Source organism: Mustela putorius, unplaced genomic scaffold (assembly GCF_011764305.1).
Source record: "Mustela putorius furo isolate JIRA1106 unplaced genomic scaffold, ASM1176430v1.1 tig00003853_pilon_pilon_pilon, whole genome shotgun sequence".
Taxonomy (NCBI): Eukaryota; Metazoa; Chordata; class Mammalia; order Carnivora; family Mustelidae; genus Mustela; species Mustela putorius.
Window position 1 is genome coordinate 57,091,431 of NW_025422005.1, and position 19,610 is coordinate 57,111,040.

The following is a 19,610-nucleotide window of genomic DNA, read 5'->3' on the forward strand; positions in this document are numbered from 1 at the left end:
CATGCTCCATTCCTCTGATCCTGCCTTCTCTCAGGGGTTCATTCTAGATTGCATGCTGAAATTCTGTCACTCTGCTTTGTTTAGATTTCTTTAGGTTCCAGTCACAACTGTTTGACTTAGTATAGCTGAAACGTCTACTTTTCTACTTATCTCTTTCAGTTTAGTCAGAGTTGGGTCTACCCGTTTCCTTTTAGTATTTGTTTCTTTCAGTCTTCAAGATCCCATTTTCTGCTTCATAGCTGCCTAATCTATCTCATACGCTCAGTATTTCTCCTAAATAAATCCCTTTTTTCTCTCCAAAATAATCAACCAGTTTTCCTTTATTTTGTTTTTATTTTCCTATTGCTTCTGTTCTGATAATAAAACTGAACCCTCTTTTCATACCACCCGAATTCCTTCTGGATACCCTACACAAATTCAACTTCTAAAGGCTAAGTGCTCCACACACAGGCTTTACTATTTCCTTGTATATCCTTTAGGTATACAGTAATTTAAATGACTTGTTTATTATCTTTTTCAGTTCAACCTAGGAGAGGGCAGATTTTCATCATTGTAAGGGCTTACTTTAACTTTTCATTTGTTTACGAGTCATATTCACTACCCTTCTATGGGTGCTTCCACAATGAGTGTTTTCTGAATTATAAGGCAAGGACAATTCTCATGGGATTATTCAGCCCAAAGCTCACAGTCATACAGCAGTAGCTCTGACACTGGCTACTATTCACTAAAGTTAACAAGGCCAATACCGTCCCATTTCCCAACCATGCTCCAGAAAACAACCGCTTGCTTGAGAATAAAACTGCTGCGAACTATAAGAAACACCTGAGTCAAATTCTACATGGCCCACTTGCTAAAGCTGAAAGCCCATAGCCATGTGTCCTGGTCCCATCAAAAACTTCTCCAGGTATAATTTGAATCACCAAATCTACTTTTTGTCTACTTATGCTTATTGCTGATAAAACCAACATTGGAGGATGTGAATCAAATATGTGGCAACAGTCTGAAAATTAGCTCACCTAGTCTCTGAGGCCTTGGAGAGTAAAACTGAATGTTCACAAGCAGACTCCAGGAGGAAGGGAGAGTAAGGGCCTGAGCTCTGCCTTTATGCTCAGTTCTTCAGAACCTAGCAAATTTCTTTCTATATCCATGGAAAGGAGAGCACAGGGCAAGAGCCTAGGAAGTTTAGGGAAAATGCCTCCTCATGGAATCCTGAGAAGTAAGCTATAAGTCTGTCTCCTCCTACCACAATTCTATGTCACTTATAACCATGAACATCTCTGACAAAAGTTTTTGTGGGCTCAGTCTGCCATGATATGACTATACATCAATACCTAGAACATCTGTTTCAGAATGAAAGGCAACACAGAAAGCTTCTCCTGATAGAATTTACACATCCATGTGGTACCATAACTCCATGCAGATTGTCCTGTATTAGTTAAATTTAGTTTTCAACCCCCATATTTTCTAATGTTGATGCCACCTCCCTGGTACCTAACAAAATTGATCCCCTGTCAGAATGACTTCCAAACCATGCCCCAGAAAGCAAAGGCTCTATGCAAAGCTGCCATTATCTAAATCAACAAGAAGCCTCCCATAATTCGATAATCCCATCTGATTCTCCTATTATTATATCTGCTCTCCAGGAACATATAGAAAATTGCAGAAGATTTCTAGAATCCTTTCTTATCCCCAAAACCAAGTATGTTGCATTCTATTTCTGTTTTAGACAACCCTATAATTAAGATTTTGAACAACCATATTTCGTGACATCATTGAGATGCCACTCTTTTTGTCTCCCTCTATCCCTTTAAAAAAGGATAGTCATCCTCTATGTTCATTTGCTTCATTTCTTAAATTCTGCATATGAATGAAATCATACTGTGTTTGTCTTTCTCTCACTGACTTGTTTCACATAGCATAATACACTCTAGCTCATCCAGGTCATTGCAAATGGCAAGGTTTCATTTTTTTGATAGCTGAGTAATATTCCATTGTATATGTATATATGTATACCACATCTTTTATTTTTATTTTTATTTTTTTTTAAGGAGAGAGAATTGTAAGCAGGCTGCGCAACCAGGGTATAGCCAGAGGTGGGGCTCGATCTCACTACCCTGATTGTGACCTGAGCTGAAACCAAGAGTTGGATGTTAATGGACTGAGCCACCCAGGCACCCTATACCATATCTTCTTTATCCATTCATCAGTCAGTGGACATTTGGGTTTTCCCTAACTTGGCTATTGTTGATAATGCTGCTATAAACATTGGGGTGCATAAACCCTTTGAATCAGTATTTTTGTATCCTTTGAGTAATTCCGTCACAGTGCAATTGCTGGCATTATAAGGTAGTTCTATTTTTAACTTTTTGAAGAACTTCCATACTGTTTTCTAGGGTGGCTGTACCAGTTTGCATTCCCACCAACAGTGGGAGAAGGTTCCCCTTTTCCCAGATTCTCAAAAATACCTGTTGTTTCCTGTGTTGTTAACTTTAGCCACTCTGCCAGCTGTGAGGTGATAGCACATGGTGATTTTGACTTACACTTCCCCGATGATGAGTGATGCTGGGTATCTTTCCATGTGTCTTATAGCCTTCTGGATATTTTCTTCAGGAAAATGTCCATCCATGTCTTCTGCTCATTTTGTAATTGGATTATTTGTTGTTTTGGGTGTTGAGTTTTAGAAGTTCTTTATAGTTCTTCTGTAGAAGGTCTATGGAACTTCTTTATAAGTTTCTTGGATATTAATTCTTTATCAGCTATGTCATTTGCAAATATCTTCTCCCATTCTGTAGGCTTTTAGTTTTGTTATTGTTTCCTTCATTGTGCAGAAACTTGTTATTTTGATGAAGTCCCAATAGTATATTTTTGTTTTTGTTTCCTTTGCCTCTGGAGACATGTCTAGTAAGAAATTGCTACAGCCAAACTCAAAGTGTTTGCTGCCGTGTTCTCCTCTAGGATTTTGATGGTTTTAGATCTCACATTTAGGTCTTTCATCCATTTTGAGTTTATTCTTTGTATGGTCCAAGAACGTGGCCTAGTTTCATTCTTCTGCATGTTGCTGTCCTGTTTTCCCAACACCATTTGTTGAGGAGACTGTCTTTTTCTCATTGGATATTCTTTTCTGTTTTGTTGAAGATTAGTTGACCACATAGTTGTGGGTCTTTTTTTTTGGATTTTCTGTTCTGTTCCATTGACTTATGTCTGTTTTTGTGCCAACCATACTGTCTTGATGATGACAGCTTTATAATATGACTTGAAGTCTGGCATTGTGATGCCTCTAGTTTTTTTCTTTTTCAAGATTGCTTTGGCCATTTGGGGTCTTTTGTTGTTCCATAAATATTTTAGGATTGTTTGTTCTAGATCTGTGAAAAATGCTAGTAGTATTTTGATACAGATTGTGTCAAATGGATACATTGCTTTGGATAATATAGACCCTTAACAATATTTGTTCTTCCAATCCATGATCATGGAATGTTTTTCCATTTCTTTGTGTCCTCTTCAATTTCTTTCATAAGTGTTCTATAGTTTCCAGAGTACAGATCTTTTACCTCTTTGGTTAGGCTTGTTCCTAGGTATCTTATGGGTTTTGGTGCAATTGTAAATGTGATTGATCCCTTGATTTCTCTTTTTGCTGCTTCATTATTATTGTACAGAAATGCAACATATTTCTGTACATTGATTTTTATATCCTGCAACTTTTCTGAATTCATGTATCAGATTTATTAATTTTTTTGGTGAAGTCTTTTGGGTTTTCTACATAGAAAATCATGTTGTCTGTGAATAGTAAAAGTTTGACTTCTTTATTGCTGATTTGGATGGCTTTTATTTCTTTTTGTTGTCTGATTGCTGAGGCTAGAACCTCCAGTACTATGTTAAATAACAACAGTGAGAGTGGACATCCCTGTCTTGTTTCTGACCATAAAGAAGAAGGTCTCAGTTTCTCAACACTAAGGATGATATTAGCTGTGAGTCTTTCCTTTATGGCCTTTATGATGTTGAGGTATGTTCACTTTATCCCTACATTGTTGATTTTTTGTGGGTTTTTTGCCACATTAATAAAAGAAAGGTAAGAACCATATGATCCTCTCAATAGATTCAGAAAAAGTTTTTGATAAAATACAGCATCAAATTAATTTATTTAATTGAACCAGATAAAATTGTACTTGTGGTTTTAAAATTATGGATAAAAGATACAGACCAAGCTTTAAGAAACTTCCTCTCTGAATCATCAAATCAGATTTAATAGAAAGGAACCAAGAAGAGTATTAAGAGAATAACATATCAGTTAGAAAATCAATGCAGCTTTAATGTTTCAGGTTTATTGGAATGAAGTTAGCATAAGATACCCTCCAAAAGCAGAAATAGTATTAAAAGAATGTTGATTTGTGAAATTTGCTTCACTAGACTCTCAGTTCTGTGGAGACAGGGATGGTGTGTCTGTTCTATCTGCATCACCAATGCTGAGCCCAGTGCCTGACACATGGAGATATTTGGTAAATGCTTACTCATTAAATGAATTAATTAATGAGCAGCAGAAGACATCTGCATTAAAAAAATACAAACACTTCAGTTTTTTTGTTTTTTTAATCTACCACTGATGCTAAAATGAAAAAGAAAATCATTAAATTGATAGCATGTTAAAGCCAGTGGTATATTTATGGATTCATGTTCCTTGGAGTTTACTAATGGACTTATTAACATCTAAAACTCTGATTAATATCTAAAACATCTGAAAACATGAGGCTATTTTTATATGTAGAATGACTAATTGTTTCTATGAAGTAAATGTTCCAAAAGCAAGGAATGTATTCTAATCCCTTTGGAAGATTCTTCGGTTTTATTTAAAAAAAAAATAATAATAATCAGAGCATGCCTTTTGAAAAAGTTGGCTTCATTTGTTTTCAAAGTGGTACACAGAGGGTATTCATATTTAAATATTCTAAATTGGGGGCACCAGGGTGAGTCAGTCTGTTAAGTGTCCTGCTCAACTTTGGCTCAGATCATAATTTCAGGGTCCTGAGATCAAGCCCAGCAATGGGCTTAGCGTGGGGCTCCATGCTGGGCATGGAGCCTGCTTGTTTTTCCCTTTCTCTCCTTCTCTGTCTGACCCCCCCTACCTCTCTTCAAAAAGAAAAAAAGGTTCTAAGAGGTTCCAAAATGACAATTGTGGGGTGGCCTGGGTGGCTCAGTGGGTTAAGCCTCTGCCTTCTGCTCGGATCCTGATCTCGGGGTCCTGGGATCGAGTCCCGAATCAGGCTCTTTGCTTGGCAGGGAACTTGCTTCCTCTTCTCTCTCTCTGCCTGCCTCTCTGTCTACTTGTGATCTCTCTCTGTCAAATAAATAAATACAATCTTAAAAAAATTTTTTTAAATAAAGTAAAATGACATTTGTTTATTCTTTCTTTTGTCTACAAAAGTCAGTATTGTACAGGCTAAAAGAAAGAATACATTTTATATGTTTTAACTGTTTCAACTAATGGTGTGCCCATATGATACAAAGTGCAGAAAGTCTTGCTCTCATTTCTGTTTTTAAATTAATTTACGTTTTTTACAACAAATGCCCTAAAACCAGGCATTGTGTTGCTTTCTTTCATGGGAGTCTAAACATCCTGCCATCATGACTAAATCTAAATACTCTTCTTAATTTTATTTTTTATTTTTTATTTTTTATTTTTTTACTCTTCTTAATTTTAAATGTAAAAATATATGTGACTTGTGTCATTCAGCTGCATGCCTGAAGAGTGACTAATGTTACCTATGTGTTCATGGGTCATCACACACAATGTTTAATCAAGAACATATTTTCACCTCTGGTATTTGACATGTCACATGCCTATCAGTTTATTGTCATGCAAGAAAGAACACGTCATAAAGGGTGTCAGTTCTTATTGCTGTCTTATTGAGCCAAGCACTGCAGATGACAGTAAATATGACATCTTTTGTGATCAGCAACATTTTTGCTGGCATCCTGTTATTAATAATACTCTGGCTAGACTGTATTACCAAGGATAATCCATGGTGGAACGAGAGCTCCTGCATCTTTGGTCACAAAATGATTTTTAAGCCTCAGAAAAGGCTTTTTGTTTTTCAAGGTTTTTTTTTTTTTTTTTTTTCCCCCTTCAGGCAAGCAATTAACTAAACTGGTACAAAGTAATTGGGAAGGGGAAGAAGGGAAAAGTGACTATTGAAGCTCACTTTTAAATTCTTGACTCAAAGGCTATATTTACCAATTTTTAAGGAACACGGTGCATACTGAAGGGTATTAAGACTGAGTATGATAGAAAGGTGAACTTAAAAATTGTAAATAATGCAAAAATGATTTTTGGATATATAATTATAGCACTTGGGACATTTATTATTGAGATGAATATTTTGATGATATGTGAAATGTAGATAGTATTCTGGGCATAGTATAATATGTGCTTAATACTCATAATGACCTTTATGTTCAATAAAAAATCAGTAACAGTTGGGAAAGGATGAGCAGTTTTATGACTAGCAATACCCAGACATTTTTTTTTTCCTTCTAGGATCAATTGCAATGTTTATTACATAGATGTAATTTATATTTCTGGTGTTACATATTATGTATACCACCATTGAATAAAGTTCAGTAGATGACCTATTCCCTGGATTACTGATCCTTCTTCATAGAATACAGTCTTTAATTACTTAATGCCTTTTAGTTCTTGTGAATCCCTAGAAGATTCTGGAGATAAAACACCAAAACTTTTAAATACAGAAGACTTCATATTCACAAACCACAATTTATTTTTACCTTGTCCTGATTTATTTTTTTCTTGGAAAGAAAGATTTTATTTTTTGGAAATAAACATTTCCATTCCACAAAAATAGTCTCTTGTGACATCATTTTTAAAGATTACACATGGTTAAAAGCTGTTAATTTACTATTTCTAATTGTTTAATGCTTCAAGACAAAAACAAATAAATCTATAAAATTGGTACTCTATTTTTAGATTTCCAATTTCAAGTCTAGGTGTTTTAGAAAAATTTTAAATGGGACTATGAGAGTTGAAGTTACTTTTTAATCTTAAATTGCACTTGTTACCTTATTTACCCAAAGATGCCATACTTTTAATTAGAGTCTTTTATGATAGCACACAAGTTACATATTTATATATCTATGTAAGAATAACTTGAAATCTGATATATAGAAACTATTCAACAGATTATATAATTGTTGCTTCAAATTCTCAAAATTGTATAAATGTGTGTATGTGTATGTATACATATGTACTATATATAATACATATGTTAACATACATTAACTTAATTGTGAGCCTTGTTTTTTAATTAACAACAATGATTTATCATAAAAGGCTATGAACATAAAGTACAGATAGAGGTTATCATTCACCTGACTTAATCACTTATGTTTACCAAAATGTCTTCCAATTCTTCTTAAACTTGAAAAAGTAGTGTTTGGTCAGTGGTGTTATTTAAAGGTATTCTTGGTTAAAAGATACATAAATAGGGGCACCTGGGTGGCTCAGTGAGTTAAACCTCTGCCTTCTGCTCAGGTCATGATCCCAGAATCCTGGGATCGAGCCCCGCATCGGGCTCTCTGCTCAGCAGGGAGTCTGCTTCCCCCTCTCTCTCTGCCTGCCTCTCTGCCTACTTGTGATCTCTGTCTGTCAAAAAAATAAAATAAAATCTTTAAAAAAAAAAAAGATACATAAATAAATTAATTAAACCCCTTTAAGAATCTTGTGTCAGAATTAGTGAACTTCCTTATAACAGGCAAAAAACATTTGTAGCCTATGTTTTTCCTTTGTTGCCTTTTTCCAGGAAGCAAAAAGTTACATTAATTCTAGTCTCTTAATACAGTCTTTTCTTTCTCTTCTTTTCCTTTTATGATTTCTATATTTTTTTTTACTCTTTTATCAAAAGAAAAATCAATCAAGGAATAATTTTCTTCTAATAAACAAATATCTATAATAGCTAGAACTTTATTTATACTTGAAAATTTAGGAAACTTTTATAAGTAAACATACCTTAATATTTTAAGGCAAAAAAGAGAACAAAATACATTTTAGGAAGCATTTGAAAGCTATTTTGGAAATTGTAGAATTACTAAATCGAATAAATTACCATAATTTTGGTTTCAGGCAACTTTAATTTCTCTATGTCTCTATTTCCTCATCCATAGAATAGAAAATATAGTACAGCTTCATAGTGCTTCCGTTATTGTGAGTTTTAATGTTTTAAGAAGACTTTTCTGCATAGTTGGGACTATTTATGGCTATATGCAATTTTCAATTAATTTTTATTTTATGAGTTAAATTTTTTACATTTAAGTCTAGTTTCTCAGTAATTTTTTTTAAAGCTAAATATCCAAATCTTATTCTGTATATGAATCTGGTACATTCCAACAGTCACTTTAAAACTTTACTATTTAGGAGGTGCCTGGGTGGCTTGGTCAGTTAAACATCCCTTGATTTCAGCTCCTGTCATGATCTCAGGGTGGTGAGATTGAGCCCCAAGTCGGGCTTCCCAATCAGCAGGGAGTCTGTTTGAGACTCTCTCTCTGCCTCTCCCTCTGCCTCTCCCCCTGTGCATAGCCATACACACCCCCTCCTCAAGTAAATAAATAATTTTTTTAAAAAACTTAATTATTTAGAATCTGTTAAATTTTAAAAATATTTTTATTTTCTTCATAAATCTAATACATTTTATCTTCTTTATCAGGTTCTTCAAGCCCTGATATAACAAGCAAAACCTCCCTAGGCACTTAAACCACTCTTGCAAATCTAATCTATTAAATGTATAAATATGGTATATTTCAAGTTCTTTTAGGCATCACAATACTATTGTTAACCAGCTAAATGAAATTCCCCTACCAATTTCAGATAAACCTCTGTAGGGGCAGAAAACTTTCCCTATCTTCCCTTCCATGTGCTTTGTTTGGCCTAATAATTAAACTGACATAGATTAACAAAAAACAATTAATTTTGTAGACAAAAAAAAGAATAAACAAAGAAAGAATAAATTTGTGAAGAATTGACAAAGAGGTTTGGGCTTAGAGTAGTAAATTATTGAATAGGTAATAATATTTCTCTGCACTGCCTTCTCAGGCCCATAATTCCCTCTCTCTGGTGATAAAGATGCCTTCTACTCTCCTGGTACTTTTCACATGGGAGATTTGTTTCCTGTTTTCAGGGGACAAAGGCCATTTTGTATCAGTTCTTTCTGAAGTGATTTTAATTCGAAATAATCAATATGCCAAAGTGGCATATTTTGGAGTTGCTTATTCTGCTCCCCTTCACATTACAACTCATTTCTCATTTCATTCAGAATCACACATTCTTATGCCCTCATATGTCAATTTTTTTGAAAATTATAAACACATTTAATATCATTTATAAATTTTTCTTAAGTTAAACTCTAAATTATGAATGGAAAGTGGTTTTCTTCATGATCTTAATTTAAAAATTTTTTTAAATGTTTTAATTTTTTATTAACATAAAATGTATTATTAGCCCCAGGGGTATGGGTATGTGAATCACCAGGTTTACACACTTCACATTACTCACCATAGCACATATCCTCCCCAATGTCCATGCATGATCTTAATTTTTAATTTGTAAACTTCTTCAGAATTAGAAAGACACTTATACCTACTTCTTAGACAGCTTTACCATTACAGTAGTAACCCCAAACCTTAGCATTTTCAACAGCAAAATTTATTTTTCACTATTATTACATGTTGGCTACATATTGGCTGGGGTTCTGCTCTGCATTCTCTCTGTTCCAGAATCTAGAAAGAAAATGGAGCTTATAGCTAGGGTTTGCCACAGACAGCAAATAGTACTAGTAGCAGCAGAGGCTGATATAAAACTTTCCCTTGGCTTATATTCCATTAGCCAAAGTAAGTCACATGGCCTCAGTTAACATTGGGACTGGAGCTATGATTCTCCCAAAGAAGAGGCACCTATAGGATCCTGATAGCATGGGAAAATGCTTCAAATATTTTGATCAAACGATGCTTACTACAACATCTTTTCTCCCAAAAAAAGAAAAAAAAAAGTCATTTTATTACCTAATTATTTCTTCTTACATGAATTTTTACCGTAGTACTCAGTGGCTTCTTTACTCAATGCTAAATTCTTTTCTTGCTTTTGTCAGGCCTTACAATGATATTAAAGACCTTGTCCTGAGGCTTAAATGAGATAATGCAAATGAAAGCATCTCTACATCCTTAGCAGATACAAGTAAGGAATACATTAGGGGTTTTTTGGTGGTGGTTCTGTTATTTTTAAACTTTGTCCTTCCTGGTTCCATTTTGCTTGTATAGTTGTGGGATTTTTGTTCAGGCCCAACTATCTAAAGCAAAATCACTTACTTATGCATGGTTAAGAGGAATTTTGCTGTTTGAAAGAACTCAGTTACTTTGAGTCCAAGTTAGTTGGGCTTGGGGAACAGTCTTGCATTACACCATCATTCTGATGTAAAAAATAAAATAAAATAAAAACCCGGACAAGTCACACCCTCCTCTGACTGCTTTATTTACATTCATTTAGCCTTTTACATTGGACATTTTGGAGACCAGATGACACTGTTTTCTCATATTAAAATAGTTATTGACAATAAGCAATCTGGAAGTCCTTTTAACATATGGTTTTAAGCAACATTTCATTCATCCCATAATACATTTGTGCACAAGTTTTTTAAGGCACAAGAATAATCTAACTAGCCAGGTTATTGAAGGAATCGGAAAGTTAGGCAGAGGAATTTAAATTTAATGATGTGGCAGATAGGAATTAATTGAGTTTTCTGAGGCAGCCAGAGAAATAGAAGCAGCTGAGGCAAATAGAAAAACAGCATGATGTCATTATCACAGTGTGGTTAGGAGTATGGGATTTTATGTCAGACCATCCTGGATTAGAACACTGTCACCACCAATATGGCCTTTGGGTTCGCATTCACCAATAAAAGTCACACCACCTACTCCATACGGCTGTCATTAAATAATTGATTCAACAAATAGTGGGTTCCTCCTTTGTACTAGTTGTTGAACAAAACCAACTCAGTTATTGACCTCATTATGCTCAGTCTAAGAAAAAATGCAGAAATATGTAAGGAAAGAAACAAATTAATAGTAAAGAATTGTGATACAGGCTCAAGAGCAAAGGAACAAGTGACACAGAATTGGGGTTTATGTCTTCAAATTAATTGATCAGAAAAAGTCTCTTTGAAATGGTGACATTAATAAGGAATAAATAAGAAAAGGATTCTGTGGCTATTGGGGGCCCTTCCATGTCCTCTTGACCTTTAACATTCTACTGTGTGCCCACGGCATCTAAGCACAAGCATTGCTGAATCCTCTTGAGAACATTCTTTCAGCTGATGTTCAGCGCAGCCTGAATGTTAACTCCTCCAGGTGCAGCCACAGTCACTGATAGGTGGGAGTGGGAGAATAAATAACTCACCTTCCTCACCCCTCACCTACCCCCCTGCGTTATATTCCATGTAGATAAAGGCTCAGTTGCCCAGAGTGGCAGTGGCTTCATTACTTCCTGTTTCAATTCTTTACTCTTATACTGGTGTCATTCTCAAATCTATGTCTTACGCAGAATCTACTGCAGAGAAAACCAACCTGAGAGAAGTATCATCTTTAACCACCCACGATGATATCCACAGTATAATATGCACTCAGTAAATGTTAGTTCTCCTCTTCCCCACCCTTGCTCCCCCAAGTCAAGCATGCATGATGAATTGTTTTAGAAAGTTATCTCTAGACTATACTACAGCTTTGGAAGTAACTAAAATCGGAGTCCTAGAGACCAGAGAGGAAGCAGACAACCACTTTAGTACTGACAAAAAGCAATAAAACCCGGACAAGCCAATGTGAAATACCAGTGAAATGCCAGTGAAATTTAGTTACAGTGGCCTATTTATATTCTTTTGTATCCTTCACTGCACATTATATACTCTGTTGGACTATGTCATTCAATGGAATATTAAAAGAGAGTAGAAGTGCCATAAAGATACCACCAGGGAAGAAAAATTATATACACTATTACACCAATAAAAGTAGACTAAGAGATCAGCAAAATGTTCTATGAAACTGGTCAGACTGCAAGGGCTCCTCCTCCTGTCTGTCACACGAGACCCATAGATAGTAGTGCTGTGGAAATATGAAAGGGTTTCTGATCTACAGCAGCACTCTCGAAGCTGCTGATAGATAGTTGACCCTTGAACAATGTGGGAATCAGGGGCACCAACCACCTTATACCCATAGAGTTAAAAATCTGCATTTGGGGCACCTCGGTAAAGCTCAGGTCATGATCTCCAGGTCCTGGGATCAAGCCCCACATTGGGCTTCCTGCTCAGCAGGGAGTCTGTTTCTCTCTCTCTGAGCCCCCCCCCCACGGCTCTTTGTCTCTCTCTCTCTCTCTCTCAAATAAATAAATAAGATTTAAAAAGATCTGCATATAACTTTTGACTTTTCCAAAACATAACTACTGTAGCTTCCTATTGAATGGAATCCTCACCAATAATGTAAATATTTGATTAATACCTATTTTGTATGTTATATGTATTATATATTTTATTCTCACAATAAAATAAAGAAAGGAAAATATTACTAGAAAATCATAAGAAAGAAAACACATTTACAGTACTGTACTCTTAAAAAGCCTCATATAAATGGACCCACACAGTTTCAATCCATGTTGTTCAACAGTGCATATAATGCCTAAAATTAAAGTAAAACCAATATGCTTGCCATATAAGGACATTTTCAAGTGAAGTATTCCTTGTCCTCTCTTATAACTTGTTTTCCACTTTTAAGTTAGGCTTAAGCAGGTAATCTGAAGATTCTATTGGCTCTTGAAAATTTAAAAAAATTATTTCTTACCAGAGCATACAAGGTCTGATCTGTCACGTCCTTCTGTCTTAATCTATCGTTGGGTTACTCTTTTCCATGCTGATTAGGCTCAGCCATACTGGACATTATTTTGTTCCTCTGGGTACACTATGTGTCTTAGTGCCCTTTTGAATGTCGATCTTTGTTCTTCAAATTTAATTACCAGCTGTTTACATACACAAGTCTTTCTTATTCCTTAGGTGTCTGCTTACATGTTACCTTTCCTGTGAGGCCTTTCTTGACCTCCTTATCTGAGATGTATCACTTAGCTATTACTACAATAATGCTGCAAAACAGACAGCAACAAAAATCTCAATGGCCTACAGTAATGAGCATTTATGTAACCCAAGTGTCTGGGGCTTGGTTTGGAATCTGTCAAGCCAGGCTGGGCTTCCCTGGGTGGCTCTGCTGACCATTTGGTTTTGTTCATGTATGGAGGTCAGATGGAAGTCAGCTGATCTATGATGCCTCTGCTCTAATAACTCTGCTCTGATCTCTCATTTTACTCCTAGAACCAGTGGGCTAATCTGGACATGTTCAATCCATAGTTCTTAAATATGGCAGGGCTCTAATTGTATGGTCAGAAACACACAGACCTTTTAAGGTCTAGGATCAGAACTGGTTCCACTACTTGGCCCCTGTTCTGTTGGCCAGAGCAAGTCACAGAGCCAAAGGCAACATCAGTGGTATATGCCTCCCATAGAAATGCTGGGGTGGTGGTGGGGACACTTCTGAATATTTATGATCCAATATACTGCAAAAGGTCTCCTTTGTTATTATGATTCAAAATACTCAGTTTATGGCTTTCCAAGTAATTTTGTTTTTTGTCTTCAATTATGTGTCTTTCTCACCCATGAAATTTTATATTAGACAAGAAAGAAAGAATAGACTAGATGGCAGTAACAAATTAAACCTCAAATGTAAGCAGTTCCATACTTGTCTATTCTTTCCCCTCCCTGGAAAGTTTAAGGGATTTGGAGAGGGGAGTAAATATAAAAAGAACACAAAAGGCTTATAGTGATTCATGAAGCTCTGCCATTTTTTCTGTCTTTTTACCAGACTTTAAAGTAAAATATGTGCATGGAAGAAACTTAAAGAATCCTGATTTTGTCAATGAAATTCAATTAAAATTGAATAAAATGTATAAAATCCTTAGGGCATCTAAGGCACTGACTGATCGCTGATTCAGAAGGCTTCCCAAACTTACACAGTGTGCTGACTGCTCCCCCACCCTGGTTCCTGTAGTAAAATGTGCACACTTCTGTCATATCCTGTCTCAGATTATGCTTAAATCTGCTTTCGATCTCTGCCCTTCAGTGATAAGCTCTTTTGGAGTCTATTCATAATTTATTTGAGAGGCTATACAGGCAGCACCTAGAAAGCCTTAGTCTCATATTGGGAATTCTGTTTTGCTCTCTAGTTTCTGAAACGTCTTCATATCTTGACTTTCAAGCTGTCTTTAAAGCCAGATGATTTATATTGCCACTACTAAGACATCCTTTGCTCTACTCAGATCTCACAAATCCAGTGTTGGGTGTATAGTCTCACATTTTTTGGAAAGCCCTCCCACTCTAATTCTTATAGATCAATACCTGTAGGATGTGACAACAAATTCTAATGAATTTTCTGAAGATACTGGTGACCTTCAAAATATCCTCACTTGTGCTGTGAAGTGTGTAAACCTGGTGATTCACAGACCTGTACCCCTGGGGATAAAAATATATGTTTATAAAAAAATAAAAAATTTAAAAAAATATATATATATCCTCACTTGCTAAGGATGGCTCTGGGGAAATTCCCCCTAAAATAATGAAGAGACTATGGCTATTTAAAATTCCTTTCAACCTTGTAATTCAACCTAAATACGTTACCTGTTGTAATTCTTGCCTGGATTAATATTACCAAGTTTCTTTGATATGCAGCACCTATACTTCATTAGCTCTGAGAATATTATTGGCATTAAATAGTCCATGACTATTAGTAATCACATCACAGAAACACTATTTCAGAGCCTTCCTGACATTTCAAGACCTTTAAATGTTTCATTTATTCAGTCGTAGTGGGAAACTTAAGTCTAAAATTTTAGTGTTATCAGGAATACACACTGTGCCCTTTGGATGTGAAAGGTTAATTTTAATGAACATTTAAACACATTAGACAATCTCATTTAAATATAATTGAAATTTAAAGCTTGGAGTTGTGGTGCTTGGCATCCGAATCTGGCTTATTTATTGTGTTGTCATAGCCCAAGTGCTGTATTAACACTTGTTAAATATTAGAGCATCTACAGAGTGACAGACACTGGTTAGAAGCCTGATGGAACAAGGACTTGCCCCGCGGGAGGCCATGTTTTAAGTAGTAATTTATACTTTAAGGACTGTTGATGTGCACTTTCTATTTTTGAGTAGCAGATGGAAGAGGCAGGTCAAGCTAGGATTAAATGCAGCTCAGGCCATCAAAAGATATGGAAAGTTTGGGAAGAAAAGGGTTGTAATAGGAGCTCTAGATAGTGAGAATTAACATCTATTTAATTCATAACATGATTTTTTTTGGTCATCATTTACATACAGTTTAGGTACCAAGTGAGGAGGTAATATTTCAAGACTTTTGACTAAAAAAACTGGAAACCAGAAATACCATAAAATAAGTGTAGCCCAAAGCAAGAAAACTTTCAAAAGACTTACACACAATGCTTCTATATATAAGTTCTCCCACTAAGGCTTTTAAAAATGGACTTTAACTTGGGGCCTTAGGCACTTAGCCAAGCTTACCCTGGACCAAAAGTCACAGTGATAATGCTGGAAAAAACCTCTTGAAAATTATTTTTCTTTTAAGCATCTTATTTTAAGTTATTAAGTAAAAGGTTATCTTCAAGGCTGCTATGCTGATCTCTGTTACAGCGAAATGGTTTTACTCCTCTTCAACACTGGCCTTAAAAATGTGGTCTTACCTGTAAATATGTACATTAGGTCTCTTGTAAAAGATGTTTAAAAGTTTACAAATTATTATATTATATTCTCAAGAATATAATAATTTGTAAACTGTGTTTAAAAGAGTGTGTGTCGGGGCGCCTGGGTGGCTCAGTGGGTTAAGCCGCTGCCTTTGGCTCAGGTCATGATCTCGGGGTCCTGGGATCGAGTCCCGCATCAGGCTCTCTGCTCAGCAGGAGCCTGCTTCCTCCTCTCTCTCTCTCTGCCTGCCTCTCTGCCTACTTGTGATCTCTCTCTGTCAAATAAATAAATAAATAAAAAATAAATAAAAATAAAAGAGTGTGTGTCCTCCTAACATTATTTCTCTTCCCTGATGAGTGTTTGTCCACTAGCCAAGACAAGGCCCAATTCCAGTGATTTGCAAATAATAAAAGCAAGTCTATTCATTCTTCAAATAATAGAACTATATTTCATACTATAATAATATAATATACTAATATAACTATTAAAATAGTATAATACAGTATACTATACATAGTATAATATCATATAGTGTAATAATATAACTACAATAATAATATTAATACTTCAGACATATTGCTTTCATTTAAAAAGTAGCAACGAGAACAGAAAACAAGAATATAATAATTTACTTTTAAGTATATATCACTTTTTAGGGCAGTGGAATAATATATGTTAGGCTTATAATTTTACTTGTTACAGTAAAACAAAATAAGAGCGAAGATGTTCTCCTAAGAAGTGTACTTAGCTGTTAAGAACTTATTTTATGGGCGCTTGCCCTTGGCTGGGTCTTGGGATCGAGCCCCACATTGGGCTTCCTGCTCAGCAGTGAATCTGCTTCTCCCTCTCTCTCCCCATTGTCTCCCTGCTTGTGCTTTCTTGCTCTTTCTGTCAAATAAATAAATAAAATCTTACAAAAAAGAACTTATTTTATATTGTTTTTTTAAAGACTATTTATGAGACACTTAACGTTAATATTATTGCCACTTTACAGATAAAGACGTTAGAATAGATGATTCCAGTTTTCTCATCTAGACTCTAGACTATATTAAGTGGTATTTAACCAGACTGTATCTTTGTATTTCTATGAAATTCAGGATAATATATCAGGCTGTAAGCATTTCATTATGTAACCTGTAATTTTGATATGTAAATCATTTTTAGTTTTAGTATAAAAGTTAAAAGACAAAGGTATTAAGACTAACTATAAAATTATTAATTCCTATTTCATTTTAATAATGCATTTGTAATCAGAAAATTACTTCTGCCTAAACATGTGGTTTGCTAAGCTTTTCTTAAGATTGTGCATTTTATACAAGTAAATAATTGCATCAATTAAATAAACATAATCTCCAGCATAGTAACTGTAATTTATGTATTTTCAATTCAGTTTTTATTTTCCAAAGTATCCTTTAGAGTCCTAATTTGAAGAAAAGATTTTTTTTTTTTTTTAGTGTTACTATGTACATTTGGCTTTATTAAGCAGATTCTGAATATTTTCTTGGTCCTTTCATTCCCCTTTTAAAATTTCTTTTTAGGAAATAGCACTAAATAATATTGATAAAGCTTTCCTGTATGATTTCTAAAAAACACACCAGGCTCAGCCTGACTCTATGTATCATCTAGATACTTCTCTCTGTTCCACTGATAAATGGATGTTTCCTATCGTCCTAACTTAGAGATTTAATAATTATACTGAGATTCTTGGGTTTTATAAATATAAAGACTTTACATTAAGTATTCAAACAAATAACTTCAAGATGCCATTTTCTTCTTTATCCCCCATGTCAATCATGGGTTGTAATGTTACAGAGTACAAACTACAATATTAAATAAATGTGCATATCTGCATTAATCTTACTATAGTCACTTTTTAAAAATAAATTTTATTATTACAAATGCAAATGGATATTTTAGGTTCAGTTATTTTAATTGTAATATATTGAACACATTTAGCTATGAATACACACGTACATTATAAATGCCAGTGTCAAAGCACTTTGTTTTAATGATCACTGGGGATTACCAAATCAAGATTTAAGGTGTAATAGTGAGAGCATAAATTTTATTCATTCAGAATAATTAGAGGAAAGGCAAATCAGACCTGTAAGAATCTAAATTGTGAAATATTTTAAAAGAAATTCTGTTTTATAATTTTTAAGAATAAGGGAAAATAATATTTCACATTTATTATTCAGTTATTAGGAATAAAAGAGGCAAGGAGGAAAATCACTATGCAAAAAATTTTCCTTGCAGATACTGAATTATTTTTAGAAGGAATGTTGGACAATAATATCACCCTTCTTTTTCACATTGAGTTTATATATTCACAGCTCAAATATTTTAAAATGGTAGTGTTTGTGGAATTATTCTGATTAGGATGTATAACCTGACAATCAGAACTACATTTGATTAAGCTCTTCACATTCCATTCTTGCTTACTATGTTCATTTAGATGCATTTGTCAATTTATAAGTACAGTTAATTAAAATTTTTTAAATTTTCTTTTTTTTTTTTTTTAAAGGAGCCCGCTACATGAAAAAAATGCAAGTCAAAGTGGTCACAACCTAGAAGTCTGCAGAGACAGGAATAACTAGCAAGTAGATACTATGTTATTTTACTATGCTTAAGTATATAGAATTCAGTAGTGTTCTGGGAATTTTACTATATAATTACAAAATAGTCTGGTAATTTTAAATTCATATTTAGTACTATTTGTGTTAACTATATCGCATCACAAAAATAGGAAGAAAAATGGTGACTATGGATTTCAGGAAACTAATATTCTGTCAATAATAGTGAAATGATTTTGGTCAGAAAGATGAGTTTAAATATTGTATGTTTTCTAGGACTTATACTTAGAGACCTAATTCAACAATATATTCCTTTCTAAAAAGAGTAAGAATCTCCCTATACCTGGTAACACAGTAAACCACTGTAAAAATGTGTTAATTCCTCTCATAAACCATTAATAGGAATTATATTATAATCATGCTTTTAAGAAATAGAATGAAATTACATTCACTTTTGAAGGTTACATTTCAAAATTTCAAGGCGATATCAAATGAAATCCAGACATTAAGCAGGAACTTTCCATTCATCAGTACTCACTGACATTTTCAAGAAATGAAACAGGAGGGTCAATGATAAGAACATGTAATGTTTGGGTGAATGGATTTTAAAAAAAGATGGAAGAATGAGAAAAAGGTAAATAAGATTGTTTGAATGGCAAGAAGAATCTTTGAAAATCTCATTGTTCAGTATTAAAGTGTTTGGAGTTGATTCTTTGTCCTCAAATGTAACTTGGAGATTGTAACAGAGTCAGAAAATGTTCTGCAAAGAAAAATCTATATGGAACAATGGCAGTATCCACAATCAAAATATTTTAGAAATTATACATATCTTCATATTTAAAATCTTATTGTAGTAGAAATTTCTATAATTATACACATTGTTTAAAATTGTGTTTCAGCTGCTTAACAGTAAAGATTCCTAAAGAACTTTATAAGCCAAATGTAGTTTCTTCCCTTTTTTTTTAAGGCTTTATAAATGACAAGTCACGAATGAAAAACTGTATCAAACTGTATCAAACGTTTATACATTTGGAATCACACACTTTAATAAGAATGCCAAACAATAACTCAATAAAACTCAGATAAAAAGTATGAATGAAAGCCTAATGAATCTGGTTTATAAATTTAGATTTTTTATCTTGGGATGTCACACAGTGATACAAGCTTATATTTTAAGGTGAAAGAATTTTGGAATTCA

At 34.3% G+C, this 19,610-nt stretch overlaps 1 protein-coding gene across 5 annotated transcripts in view; it reads left to right on the forward strand.

Annotated features, from left to right (window-relative positions):
• Window positions 1-19,610, forward strand: part of LRRC7 (leucine rich repeat containing 7) — a 572,538-nt gene that overhangs the window by 146,539 nt on the left and 406,389 nt on the right. The window contains exon 2 of one of the 5 annotated variants that reach the window (XM_013061640.2): window positions 18,364-18,439. The exons of the other annotated variants lie outside the window; for them this stretch is intronic. Coding sequence (XP_012917094.1) covers window position 18,439 — 1 coding nt within the window. The 5' untranslated portion in view covers window positions 18,364-18,438. The remainder of the gene's footprint in view (window positions 1-18,363; window positions 18,440-19,610) is intronic. 5 annotated transcript variants of the gene reach the window in all.